Genomic DNA, 12,804 nt, shown 5'->3' with positions numbered 1-12,804 from the left:
GTGGGGGGCATGCAGGAGGCATCCGATCCATGATTCTCTCTCATCATGGATGCTTCTATCTCTCTCTACCTCTTCCTTCCTCTCTGAAACCAATAAAGAAATATATTTAAAAAAAAAATGAGGCGGTTCAATGATATGATTTCTAATGTTAGCAGTGCTGTGACTCTCAATCAGTGTAATAAACCCGATTGTTTTTGTTTCAGCGAGGGGATACGAGTATGTTTTGGAGCCCTCACCAGTTCCACTGCCTCTGGACAGACCTCAGGAGACACGGGTGCTACAGGTCTCTTGTGGCAGAGCCCACTCCCTTGTCCTCACAGACAATGAAGGAGGTAAGGACTAATGGAGGAGTGGGGGAACTTCTTTCTTGCCATTGGGCCTAAAGTGGCCCATTTGACTGAGCCAGGTCTGTTTGGTGGAGCTGTTGGCATTTCCTGAGCAGAGCAGTAGGATGCTCAAGAGAGCTGTATTGGGCAGACCTTGCTAAATCTTTTATGCTCTCTGCTCTCTGTGGTTCTTGGAAAATCTCAGGTTATCTATAGATGTGACAGCACACATCAGGCAGCCTTACCAAGGCTCCCTTCCTTTGCATAAACTCACCGAGCTGGGCTGCTTCTGAAAGAAGCCTGTTTGCTAACACTTCTTCCAGGTGGTGGGGCCTTGTAGTGTCCAGGCTTCTGGGTGACCCCACCCTCTCCAGAACAGCGGTCTCTAGGGAAAGGCCAACTTGACGAAATTTTTCAAATTTCGTTTTCTGGCTAAGTGTGATTTGTAGGAAAAGGTGAAGAGAGTGTTTAGGAACTTTTTTAAGAGGAATTTTTGCATCAAGGACAACCTAGTGACAGGTTTAAGAAATGGGGGTGCTGAGGCCTTCACAGGAGGTGCTTACTTTGTGTAAGGTGGGATTTCTGAGAGGTGATCTAGGGCCCAGACGGGAGGGCAGAAGGGGCAGTAAAGGAGGCACACACTGATGTGGCAGGTCTAGCCCCCAACATGCCTGTGGCTCTGCCTGTTCAGGTTGCGAATGTTGGAGAAGGAAACGAAATGGCAGCTAGGGTGAGTGGTTGGACTAGGTCACTTTTGAGACCCCCTTCTAGTCCTGACAGTCTAGGATTCCATGAATCTGAAGAACTGATTTAATCGGGGGTGTTACTTTTTAGTTTTCAGCATGGGAAACAATTCTTATGGGCAATGTGGAAGAAAAGTGGTGGAAAATGAAATTTACAGGTAAGTTCCTGCTACCCCTTCCCCAGCTGTGTTAAACATTAAGCATTTCTTGAGTGGTAGATCCACAGAGCAGTAAGAAGGGTTCCTCATGTGTGAGGAGCAGTGAGAACTCACTGGAAAGTTGTGGAGAAGATGTTCCATTGCAGGTTGAGCGCCATGCATTAGCTAGGTGGGAGGGGAGGGCGTATAAGCATTGATTGTGACGCGTAGAAGTTCTTTGAATTAGTTTTGTATTTTTAACCAAATTGATTAACCAAAAATTCCCCTCTATTTCAGTCCTATTCATTTAGTCTTAAAAAAACACACAAAAAAACAAAAAAACTTTCCCTCTGGTTCATTGCATTGTGCTGGTGGTTCTAAATACTACCAGTCTCAACTCTGGCAGCATATGAAAATCACCAAAGGGTTTTGTTTGTTTTGTTTTACGTTCACACCTTGGCCTAATTCTGCCTTATATTTGACCTTGAGAGTTTCCCTAATAGTTACTAGGTATGTGGGGGCCACAGTTGAGGGTGACGGGAGGGGCCAGAACCCCACAGTGCTTGCCATGAACATACCTCTTGCTTCTCCCCAAATTGCTCCTGGTGCAGTGAAAGTCACAAGGTCCATAGAATGCAGGACTTCGATGGACAAGTGGTCCAGGTAAGAGGCGTGGGCTGAAAGCCACTCATCCTGCTGCCTGGGGCACTTTGAAAGGGGAAAGATGGGTGGAGTGATGGCAAACTTGGTAGGCACATTTTCTGAATTAATCATTCAGTAAAAATTACTGCTTGCTTACTATAGGCCACAATTTGCAGTAGATCGCCAGCGGACAAAGTTTAATCAAGTTTGGGGGATAATACTCTAGTCGGAGACACAGGTTAAAAAAAAAACTAGCTGTATCAGAGCACTGTGTATGTTCTAGCCTGGCTTTATCTTATTCCCATTCCTGGTGCAGAGCCTGGCACATGGTCGGTACTTACAATGAATACCTAAATAAGTGAATGTATAAGGAAATGCTATAAAAGTGCAGAAGGGGAATTGTTAAGTCTAGTGGGGTGGAATGGAAGGGGAAAAAGGCACCATGGGGGAGGTAGCAGAGGAATTGACCAGGTAGACTGGGGAAGGGTTCGAGGAACAGTTTTCTGGCCGAGGGGAGGGAGCAGCTGGAGGCGCTGGCTGCTGAGTAGGTGCAGTGGGGCTGGAGTTTGGTATGCTTATGGGGGAGTGGTGTGGGATAGGCTGGAAGACAGGTTCCGAGTGGACAGCGCATGGTTTGAATGCCTTGCTAAGGAGTTTGGACTTCATCCTCATGACAGTTGGGGCCTATCAGAGGTTCTAATCAGGGGGAGTGACAGCCAAATCATGATTTATTTAGAAAGATAACTTTGGCCATGGTATGGAGTAGAGGGGGGAAGGGGAGAGGAAGGGATGAAGGTCACTTGGGAAGCCGTGGGGAGAAGGGACTGATGGGAGACAGATAAGGAGAATTGACTGGATTTGGGGCTTGATTAGCGGGGCAGGGAGCTCGCTAGAGAGAGTTGAGCATGATTCCATAGGCCAAAGACTGGGCTGCTGATGTTCTCAACCCAGAGAGGGGCCTGTTGGAGGAGGAGCAGGGGTGGCTTGGCTGGGAGAGGGGGTGCCAGGAGGAGCGAGAGAGTGGACTTACAGTGGAATGTAGTGCTTCAAAGTCACAGAGATGTAAGTTTAACTCCTTGCTTCTCCACATATTAACTGGGTGACTTTGGATAAGTTACCAAACTTCTCAGAGATTCAGTTTCTTACTGGGTGGTCTTGGTTATTGACTCAGCACAAAGTGCCTGACATACTAAGTGTTCAGTAAAGAGTGCTTCGCATTAGGCAGTTAGGGAAATAGGTCCAAACTCAGTAGATTTGTTGGGACTGGGGGTAACAGTGTGGAGGTGACAGCGAAAGCCTTGGGAATGGATGCAGTCTCCTGGGAAATGTGAAGGCAGGAGAGGAGAGGGCAGAGGACAGAACTTTGGAGGAGTCCACCACTGAAGGGTAAGAAGTAGAGGCTTAGAGAGGCAGAAGAGGAATAGTGAAGAGAAAGGCTTTGGAGGAGGGAGCGGTTCCTCAGGTGTGGGGGCAATGGAGGAGCTCTTAGGCTTGTTCCTTAGGACACCTGTCACTTTACTTTAGCAAGAGCACTTTCAGTGGAGTGGGAGACTGCGAGGCTGTAGTACATTGAGAATGAATAAGAGATGGAGTGTGGGTGGGGCATCCTGCCTGGCTGGACCCAGCCTGCTTGGTGCTCAGAAGCGGTAGGGAATGCTACTGGGCTTCAGGTCCATTGACTAGGATGTTGGGCTTCAAAGAATTCTCATCAACCTTACCTCTGTTTGTCTGATAGGTCGCCTGTGGTCAGGACCATAGTCTGTTCCTAACAGATAAAGGAGAAGTCTATTCTTGTGGATGGGGTGCGGATGGGCAAACAGGTATTGTACCTTTCATCCTGGGGGATAGTGCAGTATGGCGTTGTGAGCTGTAGGGTTCTCATAGGCTAGAACCCATCTTCCTTAATTTGACTCTTACATCTCTTAAATGCTTCCTGGGGAACAATAATCGTTTCTCCCGTCCCCGTTCCCATAGAAATGCATTATAAAGAATTGGATAGAGGATTGGAGCCACTCCGCAACAAAGGAGTTCTGAGCCTTGTAAAGAAACAAGTGCCGCCTAAAAGGAGCTCCATTTTAGCTGATTTCAGAAGAATATCATTAAGGGAGGAAGGAATGAGGGATAAGCTTTCACACACCTTGTATGTTTAATCTTTTTGTTTTTGAAATTTATCTGAAGGGAGGGCCTTTAAAATCAAGATATAAATCTTGTCTAAATCCTCGGTAATCCTACCACCACCAAATTGTCTTTGTTCAGTCTCATGTTTTTTTCCAGTCCTTGTTCATATAAGTACATCTTTTTATGTTGTAATGATAGCATTGGTGTGATTTTTATATCTTTGTTTTATCATTTAAATTTACACAAAATAGTTTTTCATGTTAATAAAACTTTCACAGTTACGGCTCCATCTGAACCATTTTGAGATGTACAGTTCACTGATATTAAGTACGTCTGCATTGTTGTGCAACCCTCATCACCATCTATTTCCAGAACTGTTTCATCTTTTTAAACTGAAACTTTATTATACCCATTAAACAGTAACTCCCCATTCTTTCCTCCTCCCAGCCCCTGGCAACTGCTGTTCTGCTTTCTGCCTCTATGAATTTGACCCTTCTTGGTGCATTATCTAAGTGAATCATAAAGTATTTATTCTTTGTGTCACTAGCTTATTTACTTAGCATAATGTCTTCAAAGTTCATCCATTGTGTAGCATCTGTCAGAATTTCCTTCCTTTCTAAAGCTGGATAATATTCCCTTGTATGTATATAACACATTACCAGTATACTTATCCATTCATCTGTTGATAAACACTTGGGTTGCTCCTACCTTTTAGCTATTGGAATAATGTTGCTGTGACCATAGGTATACAAATATGTCTTTGAGACCCTGCTTTCAATTCTTTTGGGTATATACCTAGAGGTGGAATTGCTGGATCATATGGTAATTCCAGGTAAAAATTTTGAGGAACTGCCATACTGTTTTCCATAGTAGCTGTACCATTTTACATTCCTACCAACAATGTATGAAGTTCTACTTTCTCCACATCCTCCCTAACATTTGTTATTTTTGTGTGTTTTTTGTAATAGTGGCCATCCTAATGGGTGTGAAGTGGTATCTCATTTGTGATTTGCATTTCCTTAATGATTAGTGATGTTGAACATCTTTTGATATGCTTATTGCTTGCCCCTTTGTATATTTTCTTTGAAGAAGGAAATTTTTAAATTGGGTCATTTGTTTTTGTTGTGGTTGTTGAATTTGTTGTATATTCTGAATATTAATCTCTTATCAGATATTTGATCTGCAAGTATTTTCTCCCATGTTGCCTTTTTACTCTGTTGGTAGTATCTTCTGATGCCAGTATGACCCTGCTTTGAGCCCCTTGTGGGAAGCCCCTGAAGCCAGAGTCTGTGGTTTAGTGTTTGCCTCCCTGTGCTGCTCAGGGATTCCCTTCTACTGAAGTGCTGATGATGACATTGTCCTTCGGGCAAGCCCTGTGTTGTCCTGTTTACTGCTTACCACGCCAATTTGCCTGTTTCTGTTTACTTTTTTGGGTGGGTGGACAGTAGAGATTTCCTTCATTTTTCCAGCAAGCTCAGCTGCTCATTTTAATATAATGCAAGGCCTCATATGTTCATTGTATAGTAGGCTTTCATCTCGAGAACTTTTCTAACTTGAATTGGACCTAGAAAAATCCAGGAGTTTTAATATGATCTAGTTACAATGATGCCTTTTTCTGCCTCTGAGAGAACATGGAGACAGAAGTTGCCTGGCATGCAGAGGAACAGATTAGGATTTTTGATTTTGTAAAGTGCTCAAATATGTTTGGCAAATAGTAAGTCTGTGTAAGTTGTAAGAGAATAACTCATTAGAAGTATTTTTCTATTGTGTTAGGTCTGGGTCACTACAATATCACCAGTGTACCCACCAAGCTGGGTGGAGACCTTGCAGGAGTGAATGTGGTCCAGGTTGCCACCTACGGTGATTGTTGCCTGGCTGTGTCGGCTGATGGAGACCTCTTTGGTTGGGGCAACTCTGAGTACCTGCAGCTGGCCTCTGTCACGGACTCCACACAGGTATAAGGTCGCTTATAGCATGGTGCTGGGAGGTTTGTAAATATAGTGTGTTAAGGACATTTAGTAAATGGTCACTTATAGCATGGTGCTGGGAGGTTTGTAAATATAGTGTGTTAATGACATTTCTAAGAGGTTCTTCACCAAAGTGTGATGTATAAAGTGCTAGAATGTTAAGACCTAACCTGTTGTAAGACTGCCTCTTCAAGGCTCTAAGTTCTTTTAAAAAAAATACCTATAGCCGAAACCGGTTTGGCTCAGTGGATAGAGCGTCGGCCTGCGGACTGAAAGGTCCCAGGTTCGATTCCGGTCAAGGGCATGTACCTTGGTTGCGGGCACATCCCCAGTAGGGGGTGTGCAAGAGGCAGCTGATCGATGTTTCTATCTCATCGATGTTTCTAACTCTCTATCCCTCTCTCTTCCTCTCTGTAAAAAATCAATTAAAAAAATACCTATATATATATAAAAAAACCAGTGACCGGAATGCCATAATGACTGAACTACCGGTTGCTATGATGCTCACTGTGGCCAGCAAACCTGCCCGATGGGGGAGTGGGGCCAGCCAGCCAACCTTCCGCGGCCCCTCCCCCCGGCCGGCCCCGCACCAGATGGGCCCCCATCACCCCCGATTGGCCCTTGGCCCCTCCCCCCCCACCAGACCCACCCCCTATTGGCCCCCCCACTCCAATCAGGGGCAGGGCCGGCCAGCCAACCACCCATGGCCCCTCCCCCTGGCTGCTGGCCCCTGATTGGCCCCCCCACACCAATTGGGGGTGGAGCTGGCCGGCCAACCTCCCATGGTCCCTCCCCTGGCCACTGACCCCTGATTGGCTCCCCCACCCCATTCGGGGTGGGGCCATCTGGTCCACTGCCCACAGCCCCTCCCCACGGCCAGCCCCACCCCCAATTGGCCCAGCCAACCAACCTTCTGCTGTCTCCTCCTCCCCACAGGCCCAGTTCCAATCCGCTGATTGGGGCCGGGCCAGCTGGACTCCACCTGTACACAAATTTGTGCACTGGGCCTCTAGTATACTAGTATTTATATTGATTTCAGAGGGAGGTAGAGAGAGAAACATCAATGATAAGAGAGAATCATTGTTCAGCTGCCTTCTGCATGCCCCCTATTGAGGATTGAGCCCACAACCAGGGCATGTGCCCTGTCTGGGAATCGAACTGTGACCTCCTGGTTCATAGGTTGACACTCAACCAGTGAGCCACACCAGCCGGGTAAGGTTCCAAGTTCTTGACAATTTTATTGGAGCCCAGAAAGAAAGCTTAAGTGCAAAAGCCATTATTTTTTATCAATACTTTGATGAGATAGTCCTGGCTTAGGGCAGTATTTTAGGCATGCCCGGATAACGAGGCTTTTTACCTAAGTTCCTACGCTGTCACACTGTTGTTGCTTTTTGTTGCTGTGTAACATATGCCCCAAAGCATACAGATCCTGTGCATGCAGCTCGATTAAGATACCTGTGCAGCTCCACCTAGGTCAAGTAGAATACTAGCAGCTTTTTAGAAGCCATGCCTGCAGCCTCTCCTCACCACTAGCCCGTCCTCACTGAAGCAAGCCACCATGATTACAATACAGTAGAATTTTAAATGTTTTATTAAGGAAAAATTCAAATTTAAACAAAAGTAGAGCTCATTGCATAATTAATCTTTATATACCCATTACCCATGTTCAACAATTGCCAACTAATGGCCCATTTAAAAAATTGAGATATAATTCACAATTTTTAAATATATAATTTAGTGGTTTTTAGTATAGTCACAAGGATGTCCAACCATCACCACTATCTAATTCCAGACATTTTCATTAACCTCAACTACCCCCTCAACACCCTCCCCAAAAAAACCCATACTCCTTAATGGGCAATTTTGTTGCATCTGTAATTCCATCTACTCTATCCTGGATTATTTTGAAGGAAATCCTAGGTGTCATATTTCTTTTATAGAAGTTTCAGTATGTATCTCTAAAAGATAAGAACTATTTAAAAAACATACTACATTCTTTAATATCAAACTTTTGACAAATACAGAAGTTTGTGTTTCTTTTTTTCTTCAGGAGGGGTTTTAAATATATGTTAATGATAAACTTGCACAAAGGAAAACTAAGATCAGCTAATAGATGAAAAAATGCATTCTCTGTGGTCTGGCTCAGTGGCTAGAAGTGGTTGCAGATTTGGCTCTGAGTTTCCTAGTAGCCAAAGCAGAGAAAACGGTCATTGAAATGATTCATTGTTTCTGTAAAATAAATAGCAAAGTGTTCAGGAGAAGTACTGCTCTTCCTAATGCCAAGGCCTGAGAAAATGTCTCCCCGGCCTTCCTGTGGGGGACAGGTCCAGTGTCCTGTCATTGTTACGTATTGCTGCATAACAAATGACCCTGAAACTTAGTGGCTTAAAACAACACACACTTATTATCTCACAGTTTCTGTGGGTCAGGAATCTTGGGGTGGCTTAGCTGGGTCTTCTGGTTCTGAGTCTTTCAAAAGCTGCAGTCATCTTAGGGTTCATCTGGGGAAGGCTCTGCTTTCAGGACCACACTGGGGTTGCTGGCAAGATGCAGGTCCTTGTGGACTATTGGACTGGGGCCTCACTTCCTTGCTGGCAGTGAGCCAGCTCATAGTTGTTGGCCAAGCCTCCCATGTTCCCTGCCACGTAGGCTTTTCCATATAGTAACTCACAACATGGCGTCTGGCTTCATCAGAGTGAGCAAATGAGAAGGCAAGAGCGAGTGCCAGTGAGACAGAAGCCAGTGTTTTATCACTTAATCTTAGCAGTGACTTTTCCCTCACTAATGCTGGTATTCTGCTCATTAGAAGCAAGTCAGGCCCTAGCCAGTTTGGCTCAGCAGATAGAGCATCGGCCTGTGGACTAAAGGGTCCCAGGTTTGATTCAGGTCAGGGCACATGCCTGGGTTGCAGGCTCAGTCCCCAGTAGGGGGCGTGCAGGAGGCAGCCGATCAGTGATTCTCTCTCATCATTAATGTTTCTATCTCTCTCTTCCTCTTCCTTCCTCTCTGAAAAAAAAAAGAAAAAGAAGAAGGCAGTAGGTCCAGCCCCCACACAGGGCAGGGATTACACATGGGTGCGAATAGGAGGGGACGGATTATTAGGGGTCATCTTAGAAGTAGCCCATCACAACCAAGAGTCTTTACTGTGGTCTAAGCCTCATCCTGTCAGTGACAACAGGGGTGTGTTTCCGATGGCTCTTCGAGAGCATTTCTCAGTACTTGCTGAGGGCCTTGTGCCAGAGCACAGTGAGGTAAAGCAGCTCTCTGAGAGCCAAGCACAGAGGCCCGGCCCCCTCCCTGACAGCCCCACTTTATCTAGGCATATGTTTTCTGGATTGGTAAGCCCCTTTATTCCTCTGGACTCAACTTAGGGACTGTTATCTTTCAGCTATTTCCGTTTGAAAGTGAATCCATGAAGATTCGTGGCTGTCACTGAAGCACTTATAATCTATCTTTCCAAAGTTATTTCTCAGTAGAGGCGCCAAGACCAAATCCTGCTGGAAGGCTAAGCTGGCCACATTTCACTCTCCAAACCCCTGACCCTCCCATCTCTCACTCTCAGCAGATCTTGCCTCCTGTTTAATAGAGAAAACAGATGCTATTGGACGAGAATGCCCTCAGTTTCCTGCTATGGCTCATATACATGTACCTGTGTCTGTCCCCACCCGGGACCCATTCCTTTTCCAGCGGTGGAGGAGGTGTATCTCTTCCTGCTGAAGCTGCTGCTTCTCTCTCTGCCCTGGATCCCATCGCCTTCCACCTTTTCAGGAGCCATCCTCTATCTGCTGGGCCTTCTTTCCCAAAACTTGAACCTGTCCTTCTCTGCTGGTGCCTCCATCACTCTTTTCACCTGACTCGTATGTCTTCCATCTTAAAGCCCTAGGTGGCTCCTCCATCTCCTTTCATTCTCTCTACCCTTACCCCTTTGCTTTACCTCCTGCTTCTCAGGAGCTACATTGACTTACTGTTTCCTCATTGTCAGTCCATTCCACTTGGTTTCCACCCTTAGGAGTTTGCTGGGTGGCTCTTGATAGGGATACCAATGACATCCATGTTGCTAAGAATAATAATAAAGAATCTAGAGAACATTTCCACTCTGTATCTTTCTTGACCTCTCAGCAGCATTTGACATTGACAATGACATCTTTGTGAAAACCACTTTTCCTTTTGCCCCATTGCTAGACTCTTCTAGTGCTCTCTCAACTTTCTCGGTGTCCCTTCCTGGTCTCATTTTTTTTAAAAAAATATATTTTTTATTGACTTCAGAGAGGAAGGGAGAGGGAGAGAGATAGATCATCAATGATGAGAGAGAATCATTGATCAGCTGCCTCCTGCATACCCCACACTGAGGATCGAGCCCACAACTGGGGCATGTGCCCTGACCGAGAATTGAACAGACCTTGTAGTTCATAGGCCAAAGCTCAACCACTGAGCCATGCCGACTAGGGCCTTCTTGGTCTCATTTACTGGATCTCTTCTTGTGCCAGGCTTTTAAATGTTGAAGATCCTCATGGTGTGGATTTTGCTCTTCTTTTCTCCATATTCCCCCTTTAGAAGATCCTAGCCATACCCTTGGCTGCACTTACCATCTATATGCTTACACCTCAGAGTTCCAGACATCACTAAGCAGCACTTGACATTTCCACCTAGTCGTCTCTAGACACTGCGAGTTCAATACATTCAAGAGTGAACTCATGCTCCTCCCCACGCTCTGGTCCTTCTCCATTGTTACCTACGTCCATGATGTTCCTTCCCCTCTAGAAATTCCACAGCATCCTGCATGATCCGGCTGCCCTCTCCCCACCGGCATCTTGTACTATGACCCCTTTTCCCTCGCCTGTTTCCCTGCTTTAGCCACTCTGACCTTGTTTAACCTCCCTGAATGTGCCATGCTCACCTCATTCCCTTTACACATTCCATCTCCCCTACTTGGATTGTCCTGTTCTTCTCCCCTCGCCTAGTTACCTCTACTCATCCTTCAGGTAGCAGGAGAAAAATGAAGCCTTCTTGACTGCTCCTCCCCCCAAACTAGGTCGGTCTCCCTCACGTTCATTCTCAGAGACCATGTACTTTCCTTCATTGCATTGAGCACAAATTAATTTTATGTTAATTTAGGCTGGCAGCTAAAGTAGGAGACTAGGAGAGGGACCAGGTCTCTTGTTCCCCCTCATTCCCAATACCCAGTTAGATAGTTAGCATATGTTCAATGTTTGGGAAATACTTGTGGCATGAATAAATGAACTGGGACTTATATACTCTGTACACAAGACCAGATTATTTCCAAATTCTCGCTGGTTTGTCTTCCTAACAGTGTGGACCCTTCCTTTGATTTAGGTGAACGTCCCCCGGTGCTTACCCTTCTCAGGAGTGGGCAAGGTGAAGCAGGCTGCCTGTGGTGGCACTGGCTGTGCTGTGTTAAATGGTGAGACCCTCTTGCAGAGTCACTGGGCAGCTATAGGTGGGTTGCATAGAGGAAGGTCGGTGTCTATTGGACTCACAGGCAGCAGACCTTGGCCTGAGGAAGGGAATGTGGCTGGGGGCAGGTCTAGTTAGATTGAGTTCGGCTAACAGAGGGTGCGGTGACATTCTTGACAGAAAGATAATAGCCGTGATATGTAAGTAGACAGCACAGAGCAGACCTCTGAAATGGAGAGTGAACTTTCTCCCTGTCCCTTAGTCTGGGCCAGAGACTCCAGCTCTGCCGTCTCCAGGGAGGCTGCCAGAACAGGAAACAAAGGCAGAGAGGAGAACAGCCTTAGGGTTTAGAATGTAAACCCTAAACTTTAGATACTGAGACCCATGCCTCTCAGATTAAACATCTGGTACCACTGATGAGTATTAAACTTTTTATAACCAAAAAATCGTTTCTAGAGTTTTAGGACTCTGCCCAAAAGTTGTTTAGTTACTTGGCTTGGTCTTCTGATCACTGTGAAACATTGAGCTGTTGTGAAAAACTGTCCTTCGAGGGCTCTCCCGTGTTCACATGGGGTTTCTGGGTGATTTATGGATGGGTCCTGTCCAGATTACCTTCAGGATGTGGGAAGTTTGTATTCTGAGATTGGTGAGCTGGATAGACATACTCCACAAACAAGAGTTTGAAAGAGGAGAAAAGAAACATTAAATATCTGTCAGCATGTTCTTGCCAAGTGAGGAGGGAAAAATGCATGTGGATGTAATGCTTCTTGGTGGTGCAGTTTGAATTTCTAGTGAGTGAGGGCTGCTCTTGGTTTGACTTACTGACCGTTGTTTTTCCTGTAATGTAGGAGAAGGACATGTTTTTGTCTGGGGCTATGGAATTCTTGGGAAAGGACCAAACCTAGTGGAAACTGCTCTTCCAGAAATGGTTCCACCCACTCTCTTCGGCTTAACAGAGTTCAACCCCGAAGTCCAGGTTTCCCGCATTCGATGTGGACTCAGCCACTTTGCTGCCCTTACCAGTAAGTGACCAAGCCATGCGGCCCCGGAGACCGACAGAGCTTCACTCTCAGGTTCATCCCCAGACTGTGGGCAGCTCTCGGTTTCCATCCATCCAGTGGCGCGGTTCCCTTGTATGGATAATTAAAGAGAGCGGCCAATCCAGAAGTTGTTTGGCTTGGGGTTGTAAAATGTGTATCTTTTTTTCATCCTGGAGTTTTATCTTGGTTCATTTGGTTTGTGGTTAGGCTAATGTGAAAGTGAATTTCCTCAAGAGGATACCAGTTGGTGGTAGGAGAGGGGACCCTTGAGTGTGTTGGGGTGTGGGGGAAAACCAGCAGAGGTTTGGCAAATCCATGGTAGGTAATTAGGAAATGAATGTGTGGGGCTTAATCCCACTGCCTGACCAAGCCCAAACCCCAATCTGACCCAGGAACGTGGGATGGCAAGGAGCAGA

At 45.9% G+C, this 12,804-nt stretch overlaps 1 protein-coding gene across 6 annotated transcripts in view; it reads left to right on the top strand.

Moving 5' to 3' along the window:
* The window catches only part of RCC1L (RCC1 like), a 35,658-nt gene that overhangs the window by 14,880 nt on the left and 7,974 nt on the right, over nt 1-12,804 (top strand). For 5 of the 6 annotated variants that reach the window (XM_054714826.1, XM_054714823.1, XM_054714822.1 and 2 more), the window contains 7 exons: nt 204-332; nt 1,161-1,227; nt 1,818-1,869; nt 3,584-3,668; nt 5,740-5,921; nt 11,268-11,355; nt 12,197-12,370. In XM_054714826.1, coding sequence (XP_054570801.1) covers nt 204-332; nt 1,161-1,227; nt 1,818-1,869; nt 3,584-3,668; nt 5,740-5,921; nt 11,268-11,355; nt 12,197-12,370 — 777 coding nt within the window. The remainder of the gene's footprint in view (nt 1-203; nt 333-1,160; nt 1,228-1,817; nt 1,870-3,583; nt 3,669-5,739; nt 5,922-11,267; nt 11,356-12,196; nt 12,371-12,804) is intronic. The other variant, XM_054714825.1, reaches the window with a different exon arrangement.

This window comes from Eptesicus fuscus, chromosome 4 (assembly GCF_027574615.1).
Source record: "Eptesicus fuscus isolate TK198812 chromosome 4, DD_ASM_mEF_20220401, whole genome shotgun sequence".
Classification (NCBI taxonomy): Eukaryota; Metazoa; Chordata; class Mammalia; order Chiroptera; family Vespertilionidae; genus Eptesicus; species Eptesicus fuscus.
The sequence above is the reverse complement of the archived record's forward strand: the minus strand, read 5'-3'. Positions and strand labels throughout refer to the sequence as shown.